We start from the raw sequence: 21,055 nt of genomic DNA, 5'->3' as shown, positions 1-21,055 counted from the left end.
GTGTGAACTGTAGGGAATTCAGTTGATTGTCTTATATGTTTGTTTATTTATTTAATTTTTGGCTGTGTTGGGTCTTCATTGTTGCATGCAGGCTTTCTCTAGTTGTGGCGAGCAGGGCCTACTCTTTGTTGCGGTGCGGGGGCTCCTCTTGTTGCGGAGCACGGGCTCTAGGCCCACGGGCTCAGTAGTTGTGGTCCATGGGCCCAGCTGCTCCGCGGCATGTGGGATCTTCCTGGACCAGGGCTCAAACCTGTGTCCCCTGCATTGGCAGGCAGATTCTTAACCACTGCGTCACCAGGGAAGTCCCACACAACCAACTATTAACTTTATAGTTTTTCTACTGTCCTTTCCCATACATAGAAAAAAGTTAAACAATTAAGATTATATTATATATACAAATGTATACCTTGTTTTCACTCTAAAATTGTGAATATTTTACCAAATCTTTAGATATTCTCAAAAAAACATGATTTCACTAATTCCTGTATAGTATTCCAATAAAAATACATGCTGCAATTAATATAGTCCACCCCTACTGTAGCAGTCCCCAAAGTGTGAAGATACTGTACCATTTGCTTAAAAAAATAAAATAATATTTAACAAAAAGTGTTCCATCATCAAATAAGTTTTCAAACTCTGGTTCAAACAGAAATTTATAAGTTTCTTTTCAGCAAGACTAATCTCAGAGCCTTATTACATCAATATGTATTGGACTCTCCAAGGGAATGTGGTATGTGGCATTTCCTGTTTGTTCATTTATCTCTTTATATGTGGAGCATTTCACTGGATCCATGCTCTATAGAACATAGTGAGATACCACCACAGTGTAGACATTTAGGATGTTGCAGTGTTTTACAAATCATTTTGCCATAACCATACTTGTATAGACAGCTTTGTGCACTCATCTGGCTTTCTCTCTAGGAGAGGTTCATTGGACAGAAACTATTGGGGAAAAAAAACAGAGCTCTGATTCTGCCCTGTCTAGCTTTTTTGCCGGGTCTCGATGGACCCCACCTCACAAGGGACCCCAAGAAAAAGAGTCTTGGTATGAGTTTCTTTCTGAACATCTCAAGGTCTGCCTCTCTGTAGTAGAGGTCTGTCCGGTTTTCTTTTAATAATTTTTTAACATCTTTATTGGAGTATAATTGCCTTACAATGGTGTGTTAGTTTCTGCTTTATAACAAAGTGAATCAAGTTATACATATACATATATCCCCACATCCCCTCCCTCTTGCATCTCCCTCCCACCCTCCCTATCCCACCCCTCTAGGTGGTCACAAAGCACCGAGCTGATCTCCCTGTGCTATGCAGCTGCTTCCCACTAGCTGTCTATTTTACGTTTGGTAGTGTATATATGTCCATGATTTTTTTATTTTAGAATGATTTTAGGTTTTAGGTAAAAACCTGGAAGATAGTGCAGAAAGTTCCCATACACCCAACATCTACTTTCCCCTATAATTAACATCTTATATTAGTATGGCACATTTGTTACAATTAGTGAACCAGTATTGATATATTACAATTAACTAAAGTCCATGCTTTGTTCATATGTCCTTAGTTTTTACCTAACGTCCTTTTTCTATGCCAGGATCCCATCCAGCATACCATATTACATTTATCAGATCTTCCTTGTTTTTGATGGCCTTGAAAGTTAGGTATTTTGTAGAATGGCTCTCATTTGGGATTTGTCTGATGTTTTCCCCATCATCAGACTGTGGTAATGTGTCAGAGGTCAAGTCAGAAGTCAAGTGCCATTCTTATCACATCATATCAAGAGTATACAATATTAATATAACTTATCACTATTGATGTTAACCTTGATCAACGGGCTTCAGATACTGTTTGTCAAGTTTCTCCACTGTAAAATTACTCTTTTCTCCCTTCTTATACTGTACTCTTTGGAAGGAAGTCACTGCACAGAGCCCAGACTTAAGGAGTGGGAGCTATGCTCCATTTTGGAGGCCATTTTCAAATAGAAGATAGAGTTATTTATTTGTGCATTCATTCTTTGAATGATTTTTTGGGTCCATATATTGTTCAGCATGTCATGGATTAAATGTATTAAATCCAGTCCTTCTCCTCTAAGACCTTAATATCTATTTGGACACGTGGTCCAGGGATGATATCATATAGACAAAATGTAGCATTGACAACCGTGAAAGGTGTTTGCTTAGAATTCAGAATTCCCTCACGTTATAGAGAAAAGCAGGTATCAAAAAGGTATATGATAATAAGGGCATTCACTTCCCAGTAAAACAAGCATAACTGGTAAAGTTTTTAAAAAGCAACCATTTAAAATGTTCTCAAAATTGTCCTAAGGCAATATAACAAGTGAAGAAATATTTATTTAAGAAAATCTACTAAATCTTGGTAAGAACACTGAGAGTCTGTGGCACTTGAGCCATAACCCACTCCCTCCCTATCGCCTCTCCAGCTGAGCCTGACAGGGCTCCTTCTCCTTTCAGCTCCCAGTCAAGGGACTCAGTTTCTCACCAGGAGGAGCAGGACTCCAGCATTTATTATCCCCCCTCCCCAGCTATGAGTTGCAGAGGCTAAATTCCTGGTAAGCATGGCCAAGAGGAATGGTGAAGGATCCTTTCCTCCAATCCCCAGGCATAGGGCAGAGGCTCTACCCCAAGCATCACTGGATAAGAATACGGGGCCCCAATTGCCCTTGACCCCACTTCCTCACAGGGCAGCGATCCCACACTGGGAGAGGCAAGTGAAGAAGAACAGAGACTACTGCCCCCACCAAGCAGCTTCATCATAAAGCATGGGTGTCATTCCAAGAAAAGTGGTCCATTGTCCCACACCAGCTCTGGAGCTGTGGCTCAGAGATTTTTGCCCAGTGGCAGGGTCAAAAATTATGAAGGAATGACTAATTCTTGGAAAACACATTTTAATACACTACCAGAGTCATAGTCCTAGAAGAAGAAAGATATATAAGCAGTAATCAGGCCTCATTATCTCACAGCTCACTGAACCCCACCTCCATTGACACACACACAGAAGGTCCAAGAACAGCCCATCCTTTGGGAGTGAGAGTCCTCTGTGGGCTCAGTCACAGGTCAAAGTGCTACCACCCTAGAGAGCAGTGAAGGGGTGGCAGACCTAAAGTGGGACCACACATCTCCAGCCTGGGGTTCTACATGCTTGATTACCTTTTTCGTATGTCTCTTCTGGTGCTCCTTATTTTCTGCCTTATTAGTTTAAGAAATGGGGCATGGACTGTGAGGAATAAATGAGCTCATGGAAAATCCCTTTAGCCTATAACTGGCACACAGTAGGTACCTAATAAATGGAAGCCATTATTACCTCTCCTACTAGATTAAATTTCCTTCGGACTGTAATTCTTATTCTAGGTAAGCAGTTCTCAATCTCATGAAAACTGTTCTCTTTTTTTAATAAATACACTTTATGACATCTCCATTATTATCCTGAAATGAAATTCACAGATGAAACCTACCTACACATATGACTTCAAAAATATCAGTATAATGCTCTATGATGTGAAAAAATGAAACGAAAATAATTTATAATTATTCACATATTTATGTAACATGTAAATCTCAGACATTGACAACAGTAGAACACATAAGATGAAGTGGTCAGTATGAAATCACCAAGGACACACCAATTACAAATGCAGACTGATACAGAAATGCTGTATCAGTGACTAATACTCCGAATGTTACTGATGTTGCTAACATGATTTTTCAAAATGGAGAAAAACTTATATAGTCCCTAAGAAAAGAAGTATAATTTCCTCTCAATTTACACTGTAGCTTGGTTCCTGAGAAATTCAATGTCTACCAAAACACCTTATGTCATGTAAAACAGATTTTGATTCTAGGCCCCGATAATTTATAAGCAAGGTTTTCAGCTACATAAATGTCCAGCAGGACATTTGAAAGTCTAGTGACACACAGGAGCATTTTTCATTATGAGGACTGTCCTACAATTGTATTCCTGGATTCTACCTGCTACATATCAATAAGAGCCCCCACTAACTCTGAAGTAATACTTAGGTTATGATATAGTCTCATTGAGAAGCTTTGGAATCACTGATCCAAAGCTGAAATCATAAGCAGAAATGTGTGCGTGCACAAGTGCAATGTTGATTCATGCCTGCGTGGCGGCGCATAACTTTCACATTCTCAAGGAAGTCCATTATCCAAAAAGGACTAAGAATGCCTGCAGGGATCCTGCAGAATACAGCTGTGTCCTCATCCCCACAATGCACTCAAACGATATAGAAGTATGTCACTGAATTGGACAGGGTAATGTAGGTGTTGCCCGGCAGCATGAGGTGAGTGTGAGGTTAGCTCAGTTGGCTGGCAGAACAGAACATGCCTCTGCAGGGAGTCGTGTAGTTTATTGTTTAAGAGGGCTGGCTCACATTGCCTATTATTGTACAGCTCAATATATGGAGATTTAATCCCTCTTCTTGCTGCTTCCTCCCTCCCCAACCAAATAAAACTTTTGTTTTTACAACCAATCACATTCAAAGGCTCATTAGAGTAATCCTTTGGTTAAGGCCCTGAGACTCCAAGAAACTCCTGAAAACATGCACATCTATTTCTTGAGTGGAGCACCACAGCAGTACTTCATCCAGCACAATGCCACCATGCTGGAGCAGGTATTCAACTAAGGAGTGGTGAGCAAAAGCAAAGAGTAAGGCACTGAGGGCCGGGCCACAGGATAAGGAGGTGACTGAAGGCTGGACTGGGAGGCAGGCAGAGAAATGTCAGGAGAATGGGGGTGAAGGTACTGCCCAGAGAGAAGGGGAAACCTATGAAAAGGAATTTTCAACAATTTACACCAGCCTGTTCTGATCAATTAAAAAGCCAGCCACTTAGGCTTCAAATACTAGTTACAGTGGTTAAGTGAGCAGGCTCTGCACTCAGAAGGTTTAGGTTCAACTCCTACCTCCACCATGTACTGTGTAACCTCTTTGTGCCTCAGTTTCCCCTTTTGTACACTGGAGAGGATGATAATACTTACCTCTTAGAGTTACTAAGAAAACCAAGACATGTAAAGGGCTTAGAACCGTGCTGATGCACTTAATAAGTGTTAGCTTTTAATGTGTACCTACTGTAAACAGCACCTAGAACCCTATGTGTACGTTGCTTTGAAAGAAGGAAGAACCTGAGGATATTGGTCTCACCGACCCCCTTTTGGAGGGTCTATGATTGGCATCTTCTTACTTTTAACATTCAACAGATACTTTGTGCCAAACCCCACTCCAGGTGCTGCGGAGGCTGTAAAGATGAACAAGCTAGCTCCATGGCTTCAATGATTACTTACATCTAACAGCTCTCAAATCTACAGCTCCAGCTCAGACGTCTTTCCTGAGCTCCACAGATGTCAACAGATTCTTGCTGAACCTTTCCACTCAAAATGCCGACATGTACCTCCATGTCACTATGTCAATGAGAAAACTCACTTCCACACACCTCCCAAACCTGTCTATTCCCCTGTGTGCTTTACAGAAGTTAATGGCACCATTATGCACCCAGTCAACCAAGCTAGACACCTAAAAATCATCCTTGAAGCCTTGTTCACTCCTGACATCTCCTCATCAAACTAAAGCAATTGATTCTACCTACTAGATACCCCTCAAATACATCCATATCTCATAATACCCCCCTACAACTACTTTAAGCCAAGCCAAAAGATCAAGGGAAATTGAAAGTCACATTCTCCATTCTGATCCACACCCCACATCCCTGAAACTTCCTCAATCAAATATCATTGTGTATGTGTCCCTAAAGCCCAAGATCATTTGGACACTGTTCCTATTCAAGATTATCTGCAAACATGTTCACCTCCATCAGAGGAAATAATTAAAATCTCACATAGTTTCTTATAGCAATATTCTTTTGCACTTGATTCAGTCGGATGATCATGAAGCTAATACCTCACATTTGTATAGCCTGATAGCTTTCAAAGAAATTTCACATTTGTCACTTGGAAGAATACAACCAACTGCAGAATGAGGAGAGTTGGAGTCATTCAGCCACTTTGAAACTGAATAAAGAGATACCACAGACCTGACTTCTAGTCTGGAGATTTTCTCTTTGGTACCCTAACTCCCCAGGGAAGACTAAATAATTTACTCCTCTCAAAAGCTGGAAAGTTATCTCTTCATCTTGTAACAAAATCTGCCCATTTTTCCACTGAGCAAATTCTAGCCCCTTTCCAAGTAATCCATATGTGGCCCTCAGTGTGGGCGAGCTTGCCGGATTATTGATGCTATTCCTCTGCAGACAAACTGCACTCTATCCCTCTCTGTCTTGGTCTTTGCCAGTCTGACCCATTTGTCAGTTTTCAATCTTTAGTTATCACTCCCCACCCAGGCACCTATTATAAACTGCCTGTACATTTCCAACTTGTCCATCTTCTAAGCCGCTGAATCTACCGCATGAAAGGGTCATATTTCTCCATTTCAATTTCTGCTAATGGCCTTAACAACACTTCACGGGAACAGAAAAGGATTTCACCTTTCAAAAGTTGTCGATCATTTTCAACAAGTTCCCCATCAATTCTGACTGTGTTCCAAGGATTAATCAAGCAGGACTGTTGACGTTCACCACCCTGCGGCTGCCTCATGAAGTGCAATGTTCCACCGGATCATTTCTGCTGTCTGAAGGCCACTTGTAGTCTGGCAAGTTATATTTAATCATAATCATCCTGTTTGACAAATGGTTTTAGGGGGCGGGTCATCTCCCAAGCACATTAGCTGTCCTTTTACAATTGAGTAGCACCCCTGAGCTACCAAACCATCCCCCCTTTTGTCAAAAAGCCTAGATCAAAATTTCCAAGCTCAGGAGTTATTCAACCTTCCCTGGTGCTATATCATGCTTCTGGTGTGTTTGGGGGAGTTGAAGAAAGGAGGTGCTCGACATGTAGTGCTCATTGAGTTGGTGGTGGGGGGCTGGAAGATGGAGCAGCATATACACGGAGCCTTACAAAGGAGCCTTTTGGTTCTTGCAAACAGGGTTCTGGGACAAGACCAGCAAGAAATCTAAAGAATTGTTCAGAAGGGCTGCAAGCAGCTCACATGACATTTTGGACACATATTCCTTATTCGCTGTCCCAACTCTTGTTCCAGCAGACTTACATGGGAAAACAGGAAGAAAGTGAAGATCACTGAAGGGAAAGTGCATCCATTTGTTGCGTCAGACTTCTTGCAAGTCTATGGTGAGACACGGTTGGAGACAGACCAGTCTGTGCCCTCAAGCACTGTAGTCAAGTCAAGGAGACAGACAAGTGAGTGATTATACATTAGAAGACAGTGGAGACTTAACTATTAAGAGGGAAATGCTGGGTGCTGTGGAAAGACAGAAGAGGGCTACCTAGGAGTTCAGGGAGGATCTCTTTGAAGAAGTAATACCTAAGCTGAACTCTGAAGAATATCAAAGAGGTAGACCAGTGAGCGAAGGTGAGTGGGAAAGAAGAATGCTCCAAACGTTGAGAATAACATGTGCATTCAGACAGGAGATAGAGAGAGAGAAGGAGGGAGAGAGAGAGAGGCGGAGGAATATGCCTGGTACAACATCACTGAATATGGCTGAAGGTCAAAGACGAGGCTAGCATAGTGTGCAGGGACGAGACCACAGAATTTCACCTGCATAGGCTGTGCTGGGAAATGAGCTGGGATTTGAATAGCTCTACAATTTCTGTTTTCTACTGTGTGTATAGCATTAGTATGAGGTATCTCAGGGCCATAAGAAGTGAAAGAAATTGAAGATGCTGTTCCTGTCCTCAGGGTGTTCAGAGTTCATTTAGAGTACAGAGTCCAGATGTGAAAAAAACTTCAGAAGTCTACGGGGCATAGTGGCAGGGATTTGGCGTGTCCGTAAGGCCTAGACATCTACATAGTAGGTGGAGGCACCTGAGTGAGCCCTAGGGAGAAAGGAAAGACTTAGGGAAAGGAGGGAGCCTTACTCAGAAACTCAGGTTCCTTCAGCTCCCTCACACCAGCCTCTTGGCCCTAGACCCCTGTCTTCTTAGGGCTAGTAACATACCCCCAGCAAGCCAGCTAGGGCCCTTGTGAACACTGTGAGGCAGACACTGACCTTCAGTAGCTTCTCCTAATGCTCTGAGCTTCAATATGTATATCTACAAAATAAGCACAGGTAAGAGCAGAGTTTGTTGCAGTCACCCTGAAAGTTCTTTCCAGAGAACACCTTCTACACCCTGCTCTCCAAGCACTTCCTATTGCCTCCCTATGGTGGCAGTTTGTTAACATAATCAGCATTCATTTTGTCCTTCCATGTACGCTGTTGCTCTTTCCCTATACAGAGGTAGAGTTTATTCCTCAAGTCCCCTTAAATCTGGGCTGGCCTAATGACTGCTTTGACCAACTGAATAAGGTGAAAGTGTCATTATGACAAGCTTAGCCTTTAAGGGAACTGGCAGTATCTACTTCCTATGCTTGGAATGATCCTTCTGGTAACCTCGCTGCCATGCTGTGAGAAATCCAACCTAAAGGGAAAGGCCACATGTAGGTGCTCTAGTCAACAGTCACTGCTAAGCTGCCAGCTGAAATCCAGCATTAACCGCCAGCCATGCGAATGAGCCATCTTGGATGTTCAGCCCAGTTAAGCATTCAGGTGACTGTAGGCCCAGTTACCATCTGATTGTAACTGCATGAGAGACACCAAATGATAACTTCCCATCTGAGCCCACTAAAATCCCAGAACCATTAGAGATAATAATAAATTGTTGTGGTCAACCACTATGGTATCATTTGTTAGGCAGCCTAACTCTCAGTGCCTTGCTATTGGGTAAATCCAGGGCTCAGTAAACGTTTTCTGTAAAGGATCAGATAGTAAATATTGGATTAACCAAAAAGTTCATTCAGGTTTTTCGAACATTTTGGCCAACCCAATATTTTTGGCTTTGCTGACCATACATCTCTGTCACAACTACTTAATTCTATCACTGTAATGAGAAAGCAGTCACAGACAAATAGATGTGGATATGTTCCGATAACATGTTATTTACAAAATTGGGGGGGAGGGCTGAGGCCTTTGCCATAGTTTGCAACCTTTGGGCTAACTGGATAAAACAGTGACCAAAGAGTATTAAAGACTGATAACTAGGTAGGCCTTTCCAGTAACTTTAGCCTTTTAGCAATTTTCTTGGAAACACAAAGCTTTAACCCAATGTTTCCCAAAATGGATTTTGTAAGATAGGCATTAAGGGAGGGAAATGTGTTGTTGACAAATAAATTTCTTAAAGCTCTGGATTAAATCTAAGTTATACAAGATTTTATACTGCTGGATTCTTCAGAGCCTTTACATGCTTATCCCAAAGAAGTACACTGTTTGAATTTCAGACCCAGTGCCAGGCTGCCGGGGGAAAATTTTTAAATGAGGGAATTTGGGGTGTCAGTTCTTCCTATATATAATACCAGAGCTGCTGCTTTTATCTCACCTTCTCTCACTGCTCCTCTTCAGGCTCATTTTCTCTATAACACCCCTGCTCTACCAATAATATGCTACTTTTTTTTATTGGCACTTACTCTCTTAAGGCCTTGGTTTCGCTGATATGTAAAGCTAACAATTCTTGCAATAACTGTACTCCAAGGCCCCATTTCAAATTGGAGGAGCATTCCTAGCAGAGTGAAGAGTTAGAGTAAAGGCCCTAAAGAAGCAGTGTGCCTGTTGTGCTCATGGAACATCAAGGAGGCCAGTATGGCTGCAGCAGAGTAAGAGGGAGGATACAGGGAAATGAAGTTAAAGAGGTAACCAGGAGCTGGATTTTATAGAACCCTATAGACTATTTTAAGGACACTTATCTATATTTCTGAATGAAATAGGGAATCATAGTGAGGTTTTTGCAACAGAAAAGAAGCATGAACTAACTTAGGACATAAATGCATCATCCTGTTTGCACCAAAATACAGAAACTCAAAATAAATGAAACAAAAATGTACAGAGCTGAAAGAAGAAATAGACAAATCCTTAATTAGAGTTGAGGACTTCAACCTTCTCCTATCAACAACTGGTACAATTATTAGATAAAAAATCATCAAGTATATAAAATATCTGGAAAACAAAATCAACCAGCAGGTTCTAATTGACATGTATGGAACACTTCACCCAGCAACTGCAGAATACATACACATTCTTTTCAAGAGCCTATAGAACATTGGCCAAGATATATCATATCTTGGTATATAAAACAAGCCTCAACAAATTTAAGAGAATTGAAATCATACAGAGCAGTGTTCACTAACCACAAGAGAATCAATCCAGAAATCAATAACCAAAAGATAACAAAAAAATACCCAAACACTTAGAAACTAAACAACACTCTTCTTAATAATCCATGGGTCAAAGAGGAAATCTAAAGACAAATCAAAAAATACCTTGAACTGAATGGAAATGAAAATACCTCATATAAAAAATTGTGGTAAGCAGCTGAAGTGCTGAGAAAGAAATGTCTAAAACTAACTGCTTACATTAGAAATAAGGAAATCTCTTAAATCAATAGTCTAATTTCCTACCTCAAGAAACTAGAAAAATAAAATATATCCAAAGCAAGGAGAAGAAAGTAAATAATAAATACAAAAAGAGAAATCAATGAAATTGAAAATAAGAAAGCAATAGAGAAAATCAATGAAGCAAAAAGCTGTTTCTCTGAAAAGACCAATAAAATCGACAACCATTAACAAGACTGAGAAAGAAAAAAAGAGAAGGTGCAAATTACCAATATCCAAAATAAAACAGGGGACATCATTACACTCCCTGCAAACATCAAAAGAGAATAAGGGAATACTATAAATACCTCTATACATATAAATTTTACAACTTAGATGAAATGGATCAACTACTCAAAAAACACAAACTATCAAAACCAAGTTGAAATAGGCAATCCGAATATACCTATAATTATCAAAGAAACTGAATTCATAATTTGAAACCTCCCCTCCCAGAAAAATTCTCCTACTAAACATTTAAAGAAGAATTAACACTGATTTTACACAATCTCCTTCAAAATATAGAAGGAGGAATCCTTCCCAATTCATTTTATGAAGCCAGTATTACCCTGATACCAAAAACCAGGCAAAGACAGTACCAAAATAAAAGAAAGAAAAAGAAAGAAAGAAAAAAAGAAAAGAAAAAGAAAACCAAAGAACAATATCTCTGATGAACCTTGATATAAAAATCCTGAACAGAATATTATCAAACTGAATCTAAAAATGAATAAAAGGATTATACACCAATAACAAGTGAGATTTATTCCAGGCATGCGAGGCTAGTTCAATATTTGAAAACCAAATAATATAACTCACCATGTCAATAGGCTAAAGAAGAAAAAGCATATGATTATATAAGTTAATGCATAAAAGACATTTGACAAAATCCTACACCCATTCATACTAAAAAACTCTTCGAAAAATAGGAATAGAGAGTAAATAACCTACAGATCATTTGCAGGACAACTGATGTGTTTACTATGTTTACTCTTCTAATTGTAGTCTTTTAATCTATGAACACAGTATGTCTTTCAATGTGATATGAGCAAGTGCTAAAGAGCATTTACAGAAAACCTACAGCTAACTATACTTAATGATGAAAGACTGAATGCTTCCCTCTAAGCTCAAAAACAAGGCAAGGATATGTACTCTCACCATTCTTATCCAACATAGTACTGGAAGTCATAGCCACTGCCATTAAGGCAAGCAAAAGGAATAAAAGGCCTACAGATTAGGAAGGAAGAAATAAAACTGTCCCTATTTGCAGATGACATGGTGGCCTAAGTAGGAAATCCAAGGGAATCCATTTTTAAAACTGCTAAAACTAATAGGTAGCTCAGCAAAGTCACAGGATACAAGATCAACACACAAAAATCAATCGCACTTCTATATACTAGCAATGAACATGCAGAAACTGAAAATAGAAATACAATACCGCTGGCAGTCACTCCAAGGAAATGCACTTAACAAAAATTGTACAGGATATGTATGTTGAAAATAACAAAATGATAATGAAACAAATTTTTAAAAGAGCGAAATAAATGGAGGGATATACTGTGCTCATGGATTAGAAGACTCACTACACTAAAGTCAGTTCTACCCAAAATGATTTATAGGTTTAATATAATTCTTATAAAAATCCATGCAAAGTTTTATGTAGACTTAACAAAGCTTATTCTAAAATTTATATGGAAAGGTGCAAGCCCTAGAATAGCTAAAACGATCTTGACAAAAAAAAACAAAGTGGGAGGAATAACTCTACTCAACATTATAGCTACAGCAATCAAGACTGTGTGCATTGGCAGAGGAATAGACACATAGATCAATAGAACTGAACAGAGAACTCAGAAATAGACCCACCCAACTGATTTTTGACAAAATTTCCAAAATGTTTTAATGGAGGAAGGATAAACTTATTAACAAATGATGCTGGAGCCATTGAACATTCATAGGCCAAAAAAAAAAAAAAAAAACCAATAGCAACAACAACAAAAAAACCCTTCAATAAACCTCACACCTTGGGACTTCCCTGATGGTCTAGTGGTTAAGACTGCACGTTTCCAGTACAGGAGACCTGGGGTCGATCCCTGCTCAGGGAAGTAGATCCTGCATGCCACAACTAAAGATAAAGATCCCACATGCCGCAACTAAAAGATCCCGCCCGCTGCAACTGAAGATCCCACGTGCCGCAACTAACATTTAGTGCAGCTAAATAAATAATTTTTTAAAATAAATTAAAAAATAAACCTCACACCTTATCCCCCCCCAAAATAAAACCCCACCAAAAACACTCAAAATGGTTCATGATCAAACACCAGTTACCAATGCCAGGAGAGAACTACAACTTCATAAAAGATAGCAAAGTTCATAACTACGTCAACCACGAGGATCTTGGTATCGGAGTCTTCAAAGAAAACACAATACAGTCAAGCAGTGGTTGGAACAACACTTTACTTACCTAGACAAGTATGAGCAAGACTAGCTCCAATAGTGGGTGTTGGTCCTTCTCAGCAACCACGGCTGGGAAATTGGCTTACACACACCCCTCATGTCCCCGCAGGGGACAGATATAGCAGTGGGGTTGACCAGGTGCCATATGACACACACACTTAGGCAGAAAAAAGGAGTCATATTGAGTCTGAAACAGGGAAACATATTCCCACACAAGGCAATAAGAATGGCACAGGCTGTGAGGGTTTCTTATCTTTTGGTTAGGAAGTGTTCTAGGTCCAAGGCTCTGAGTGGGCAAGCCTGGGGAAGGGCGACAGGTCAGCAGTGACTGCTTTCCCAACAATGGACTGAAATGTAAAACTATAAAACTTTCTCTAAACATTAAGAGAGAATCTTCAGGGTCTAGAGCTAAGCAAAGATTTATTAGGCTTGACACCAAAAATGCGATCCATAAAAGGAAAAATTGATAGATTAAACTTCATCGAAATAGAAAAGTTTTGCTCTGCACAGGACTCTGTAAGAGGATGAATCAACAAGCTGCAAGGTGGGGGAAAATATCTGCAAACCATATATCTGTCAAAGGACAAGTATTGTGAGTACATAAATAACTCTCGAAACTCAACAGTTAAAACAATCAAATTAGAAGACAGGCAAAATACATGAACAGAGATTTCACTGAGGAGGATACATAGATGGTAAATAAGTATATCAATAGATGGTCAACATCATTAGCCATTAGGGAAATGCAAAATAAATTGCAATGAAATATCACTACCTACCTATCAGAATGACTAAAATTAAAAATAGTTGACAACACCAAATGCTGCCAAGGATACAGGGAAATTGGGACACTCATATACTACTGGTAGGGATGTAAAATAGTATACTCTGGAAAACCGTTTAGTAGTTCCTCAACATGTTAAATATAGAGTTCCCAAAAGACCCCGTGTTATATAAATGAGTCAAAGATGGCCTCAGTGTATTGGCCCTATGTTGTTTATTTCTTCAAAGCAGGCCAGCACCCACTCTGTCAAAAGCACATCAGTGCCAAGCTCTAATTTTTATACAACCAGATTTTTAGCCATTTTTAGCCTGCTTTGCATATCCCACAAGACTACACCAAACATCTGTTAGCTACAGATTAAAGCCCCCAAGCCACTGTTGTCCTTCAGAGTCCTCTGACCCAGAGAGTCTGCACCATACTGTTGAGCAACATTACCTAGACATGTAAGCTCCATCTCTAATCCTCATCTCCCCTTGAAGTCCCCTTGCCATCCACCACTTAATAAAATAAAAAGGGGGAAATTTGGACCCAGAAACAGATGTTCACAGGAGGAAGATGATGTAAATATGGCCATGTGATGACGTAGGTAGATGGGACTGATACAGCTACAAGCCAAAGATTAATGGCCACCACCAGGAGCTAGGAGGAGACAATAAAAGGTTCTTACCAAGAAAGAGTCTCATAGGGAGCATGGCTCTGCCAACACCTTGATTTTGAACTTCTAGCTTCCAGAACTGTAAGACAATAGATTTCTGTTGTTTTAAGCCACACAGTTTGTGATACTTTGCTATGGCAGCCCTAGCAAACTAATAATCCATGGAATATCACTCAGCAATAAAAGGAAAGAACTACTGATAAACACAACAACTTGGAGAATTACGCTGAGTAAAAAAAACAACAAAAAAGCCAATTCCAAAACGTTACATGCTGTGTAATTCCCTTTATATATCATTTTTGAATGGACAACATTTTAGAAATTAAGGGCTGATTAATGGTGGCCAGGGTTTAAGGACAGGGCAGAGGAGTAGTGTGGGAGGGACGTGGGTATGTCTATAAAAGGGCAACACAATCTTTGTGGAAATGTTCTGTATCTTGACTGTGGTGGTGGAGACATGAACTTACATATGTGATAAAATTGTATAGAACTTAATACACACACACACAAATAAGTACAACCAAAACTGGTGAAATCAGAATAAAATCAGTGAACTACATGCCAATATCCTGGTTGTGATTTAACACGGTAGATTTGCAAAATGTTACCATCTGGAGAATTGAGCAAAGTGTCAGTGGGTCTCGCTGAATTGTTTCTTACAACTGCATGTGACCTACAATTACCTCAATAAAATTTTTCAGTTAAAAGAAAATATCTCTTGGTTGTTAAGAACAGATTTTAAATAGAAAGAGTGACAGAAGGGAGAAAGTTAGGAAACTTTTGCAGAAATCCAGGAGACAAATGGATGTTGGCTTCAACGAGGAGTATAGCAGTAGGGTTGAAGCAGTACGGAGATGTAGTTGGATTCTGGATATATAGTATTTTGAAGGTAGAACAGAATTTGCTGACAGATGCATGTAGGAAGTGAGAGAAAGAGGAGTGTCAAGGATGACTTCAAGGTTTTAAGGTGGAGAAGGCTGTAGGTGGAGAAGGTTTGGCAGTAGAGTTGGGGGAGGGGATTGAGATAGTAAAGCTAGGGGACTACATATCATCAAGGGAATAATTGTAGATAGAGAAAAGGAAAAAACTAAGAACTGAGACTTCAAAGAAGGTTCTTAAAGCAGGGACTCAAAAAAGGTATCTCAAAAAGTTTAGGTTATCCAACTATGAAAGTATGGAATGTCCAAGTGTGTGGATTCACAGACTAGTTGCAATTAGGAGTCTGCAGCACACAAGCTGAAGATTATCGGGCTAGGATATCTTGAGTTGGGGCACGGGCCTCATGATTTGAGTTTATGTGCCACCCAAGAAACCCAGGAGAAAAGTACCCTCCTTCCTCTACACCCACTTCTCCCAAAAATCCCTCAAACGACACAAAACAAAAACCAGCATGTCCAAAGTGGCTGATTTCAAAATCTGTAAAGAAATCCTTGAGTGGGCAGAGATTCGCTGTGTAAATATTGTGAAGAACGACTTCATTCTGCCACCTGATCTTTCCACTGGGAGCTTGGCTGTTTCCCCCAGATCCAGCCTGTCAGTCTTATGGTTGATACAGACTCCAGGAGATGTGCAATCCTGGCTGCCACCCTCCCCATCATGCTTCTCACCCCATCTGTTGGCTGGTTCTTAATTCTCTGTACTAGTATTAGAAGTTCCCTCTGGGAACCCAATTAGGGCGTGCTCACCAAGCAAAACTAATGTGCCCTCTGTAGGAAGTACATACAGCAGTGTTCAACATGTTGGTTTGATGGGACTTGAAGCAGCAAACAGACAGTGTTCCCATAACGCCTGTCACTCCGGGACAGAACCATAGCGGGAGTAGAAATAAGGGAGGAAGGGAGAGAGAATGGGGACACTTTGGGACACAGCTGCCACCTACTGCTGCTCTGCCATGCCTAGAAAAGCAATGAAAGCTGAAGGCAATTGCTCAGTTTGCTCGGCCCCTGGTGAGGCCGCAATATCTCTAAGCCAGTTAGTTACATAGAGGGTGGTAAGGTTGCTCAGTCTGGAGAAGCGAAGCATGGAAAGAGTTAGGGAGGAGACAGGAGCTATTTTCAGTTTTGAGGAACATGGCTGTCACTGCTGGAGACCTGGGAATGAGGTAGAAAACTGGTTTTCTGCATTGTGGCTTCAAACCTCAGACCTAGTAATGTCAGCAGGGTATGGGAGGCAGAGGAAATAGGCTTAGTTGGAGACAAACCTTTCTACAGCCAGAGCCTTCTTGCCTATCAACCTGCCTCTCCATCCCTGGTATAGGTGGTTGGTGCCTTCTAGGGAATTCCATGATTGCAGACATGAGGGAGGAGGTGCAGAGGACCAGAATAATCTGGGACACTGGTCAAAAGCACAGATTCTCAAGTCCCACTCCAGATCTCCCGAAAAAGATCCTCTGTAGGAGGGCTCTGGATATCTGTATTTTAATAAGCTCCCCCAGATGATGCTGATCTGAAGCCTATCCACACAGTAGTTTTTGAAAATCCCTGAGCCAGTGGCCCTTTAAGACCCTTTCCAACTCCAAGAAGCCAGGACTATAGTCTTTAGCCCCAGTGCCAGCCAATGTAGCCTAGAGAGAGTGGGTCTAGGAAGGAGTTGCTTTGCAGAGCCAAGGAAAAGGAGACAAATGTCTCCAAGGAAAAGACTTTCAAGAGGCTCCAGCTCTCCTGGTAAGGGAAGGTACAGGAGTGTCAGGAGTCACACACCACTCCTGCCTTTGGTGACGACATTTTAAGCATTAATAATAGCTCACATGCTCACATATACTGAGAGTCTATTATGTGCCAAACATTTTGCTTAGCACTTTACATTCCTTTTCCTTCCTTATAATAACCCTCTGAGATAGATATTATTATTGCCCTATGTTATAGAAGAAAAAGCTAAGACTCAAAAAAAAGAAATAAACTTGCCCCAGACCACATGGCTCTTAACCACCATGCTAGGCCTGGGTTGCCTCACTTGAGTAATAAAGGAGCACTGTGGCAAAGGCCTTTTGGATTCATTAAAACTAAAAGAACCACACTCATGATTGTACTCTCAAGTCCCAGGCAGAATTGAAGGAAGGTTTGGGGATGTCTTGGGTTTTATTAACCTTCAAGTCCTACCTGCTTGATTGTATGGGTGATTGCATACCTCTGTGAAGTGGCTTTTCTGTCTGCCTTGAGTCCCACCACTTTCCTGCCCCCACACCAGGACCCACACTAATCTACAAAGTGCCTTTGTGAAAATTAGAAAAAGGTGTCCCTTCTAATACATGTTGCCCAGTGGGCACAGGGCTTGGAGAGCAGTTTGAGACTTCAGACAAATTAGAAAAGGAGGCACTCTATCTCTCTGAGTGGATGCACCTCTGCATCAGTTGTATAGCTTAGGAAGTGGAGAATGGGCTGGATTACAGCCTCCTTGAACTCCCTTGGCCTTATACCTTTTTACAGGGTCCAATCTGATCAAATCTACACAGCAGACCTTGTGGCCACCCTGCCCAATACTTCCTCTGGTCTTTAGCCCCAAAGGTTGCCTAATCTCAGGGAGGTGAGAAAGGAGGGAGCTCCACACTGAGGGAGACATTGGAGAAGAGAATCAGAAAAGAGCCTACTGATTTCTTGGATGTGTAGATTAACATTTTTTGTCAAAATTGGGAAGGTTCAGTCATTAGCTCTTTGAGTATTCTTTCTGCCCCTTTCTCTCTCTCCTTTCCTTCTGGGATTCCCATTATGCGTATGGTGATACATTTGATAATGTCCCACAAGTCTCTGAAGCTCTGTTCTGTGTTATCATTCTTTTTTCTTTCTGTTCCTCGGACCGTATAATCTTGATTGATCTATTTTCACATTTGCTAATTCTTTCTTTTACCAGCTCAAATCTGCTACTGAGCCCTTCTGCTGAACTTTTCACTTAAGTGATTATACATTTCATTTCCATTGTGTTGTTTTTATAACGTCTATCTCCTTATTGATATTTTCCACATAATGAGAAATTATCACCATACCTTCCTTAATTCTTTCCATGTAGTGTCCTTTGCTTTCTTGAACATAGTTATAAAAGTTACTTTAAAGCCTTTGTCTGCTAAGGCCAACAACTGGGGCAACTCAGATACAGTTTCTACTGTCTACATTTTTTGTTTTAATTTGTTTTAATTTCTCCATCGAATCTGAAAGAGATCCTTGCTGGGTAGAGTCATCTTGGTTGTAGGTTTTTCCCTTTCATCACTTTAAATATGTGCTGCCAGTCCCTTCTGTCTTGCAGAGCTTCTGCTGCGAGATCATCTGTTAACCTTATGGGGATTCCCTTGTATGCTATTTTTCCCTTGCTGCTTTTAATATTGGTTCTTTCTATTTAATTTTTGATAAATTAATATGTGTCTTGGTGTGTTTCTCCTTGGATTTATCCTGTATGGGACTCTCTGCACTTCCTGGACTTGATTGACTATTTCCTTACCCATATTAGGGAAGTTTTCAACTATAATCTCTTCAAATATTTTCTCAGTCCCTTTCTTTTTCTCTTCCTCTTCTGGGACCCCTATAATTCGAATGTTGGTGCATTTAATATTGTCCCAGAGGTTTCTGAGACTGTCCTCGATTCTTTTCATTCTTTTTTCTTTATTCTGCTCTGCAGTCGTTATTTCCACTATTTCATCTTCCAGGTCACTTATCCGTTCTTCTGCCTCAGTTATTCTGCTGTTGATTCCTTCTAGAGAATTTTGAATTTCATCTATTGTGTTGCTCCTCAGTGTTTGTTTGCTCTTTAGTTCTTCTAGGTCCTTGTTAAACGTTTCTTGTATTTTCTCCATCCTATTTCCAAGATTTTGGATCATCTTTACTCTCATGACTGTGAATTCTTTTTCAGGGAGACTGCCTATTTCCTCTTCATTTGTTTGGTCTGGTGGGTTTTGACCTTGCTCCTTCATCTGCTGTGTGTTTCTCTGTCTTTTCATTTTGCTAAACTTACTGTGTTTGGGGGTCTCCTTTGCACAGACTGCAGGTTCGTAGCTCCCTTTGTTTTTGGTGTCTGTCCCCAGTGGCTAAGGTTGGTTCAGTGGGTCGTGTAGGCTTCCTGGTGGAGGGGACTAGTAGTGCCTGTGTTCTGCTGGATGAGGCTTGAATCTTGTCTTTCTGGTGGGCAGGACCGCATCTGGTGGTGTGTTTTGGGGTGTCTGTGACCTTATTATGATTTTAGGCAGCCTCTCTGCTAATGGGTGGGGTTGTGTTCCTGTCTTGCTAGTTGTTTGGTGTCCAGCACTGTAGCTTGCTGGTCGGTGAGTGGAGATGTGTCTTAGCGTTGAGATGGAGATCTCTGGGAGAGCTTTCGCCGTTTGATATTACGTGGAGTGGAGCCGGGAGGTCTCTGGTGGATCAGTGTCCTGAACTCGGCTCTCCCCCCTCAGAGGCACAGGCCTGACACCCGGCCGGAGCATCAAGACCCTGTCAGCCACACGGCTTCTCTGGAGGGATCGAATCAGCGCATGTCCCCGGAGCTGGCTGCCCCGGGGCCACAGTGCTGCAGCACCGGCTCTGTGCGTGGTCAGCTTGGCCGGCCCCCACACCCTATTCATTACGTCTTGATGTCCACCAGGTGGCAGCAGAGAATGTGAGAAGCCCATAATCTCTGAGCAAAACTTCCTAAAGACTTATTTTTTTTAACATGTTTATTGGAGTATAATTGCTTTATAGTGTTGTGTTAGTTTCTGCTCTATAACAAAGTGAATCAGCTATGTGTATACATATATCCCCATATCCCCTCCATCTTGCTTCTCCCTCCCACCCTCCCTATCCCACCCCACTGAGGTGGTCACAAAGCACCGATCTGATCTCCTGGAGCGATGCAGCTGCTTCCCACTAGCTATCTATTTTACATTTGAATTCTATGGGGGTTTCCTGGAGAACCAAACAAGACTTTTATGGGAGGAGAGATTTTGGTTTTTGTTTGTTTAAAGCCTGCCCCAAAGTACACTACATGGACCATAAGTCAGGTTACAGCCCTGCACATTCTTTTCATTCATGTATTTCTACCTTGCCTCACCCTTCCTTTCAAGCATTTGGGCCAGGAGGTCTTTCTTTTAAGACAAAGTGTCCCCCTGACACACTTTCAAAAGGTTCTCTAAATCTTCTAAATCCCTTTGGCTTCGAGACAGCCTCTCTGCCTGCATTTCCAACCTTTCCCTGTTTTCTCAGTCACTAGCTGGTACTTCCTGGAAGATGTCCCACTGAAGATATTTCTATGAGGTTGGGAGGGCAGAAGGGAGTATTAGTTAGCTATGTTTGGCTAGATTTACAAGGCGCCTTGACTCTGGAATCCTCAAAATTCTAGACTTTGGGCATTTTATCTTATACAGTAGAACATTATTGGAATAAAATGTTATCCAAAGATAAGGCAGATAATGAGTGAGGTTCAAAGTGGAGGGAGAGGATTAAGAAGAGAAAAGAGCTCTGAGGAAAAGAGGTGGATAGACAGTGCATAATATACATCAGTTTCCACAATTGTAAAACGGGGAAAATAACAGTTGCTATCACATAAGGTTATCATAATGAATAAAAGAGTTATTCCTGTAAAAACACTTGTGAAAGCACCTGGCATGTAGAAAGCGCTATCTTTAATTTATATAATTGTAGGACTACAATTGTCTTATTATTACCAGTCCTTCATCACACTGAAGCCCTCCAGAGCGGGTGCTTTAGGAGACTAA

The 21,055-nt window shown here is 41.0% G+C and overlaps 1 protein-coding gene across 3 annotated transcripts in view; it reads right to left on the bottom strand.

Annotated features, from left to right (window-relative positions):
- ARHGAP36 (Rho GTPase activating protein 36) overlaps positions 1–21,055 on the bottom strand; it is a 155,098-nt gene that overhangs the window by 110,256 nt on the left and 23,787 nt on the right. For all 3 annotated transcript variants that reach the window (XM_032620930.1, XM_032620931.1, XM_032620933.1), the window contains exon 3: positions 14,395–14,461. In XM_032620930.1, the coding sequence (XP_032476821.1) occupies positions 14,395–14,461 (67 nt within the window). The remainder of the gene's footprint in view (positions 1–14,394; positions 14,462–21,055) is intronic.

Source organism: Phocoena sinus, chromosome X (genome assembly GCF_008692025.1).
Source record: "Phocoena sinus isolate mPhoSin1 chromosome X, mPhoSin1.pri, whole genome shotgun sequence".
In the NCBI taxonomy this organism is placed as follows: domain Eukaryota; kingdom Metazoa; phylum Chordata; class Mammalia; order Artiodactyla; family Phocoenidae; genus Phocoena; species Phocoena sinus.
Note: the sequence above shows the minus strand (reverse complement) of the source record. Positions and strands in the feature narration are given on the sequence as shown.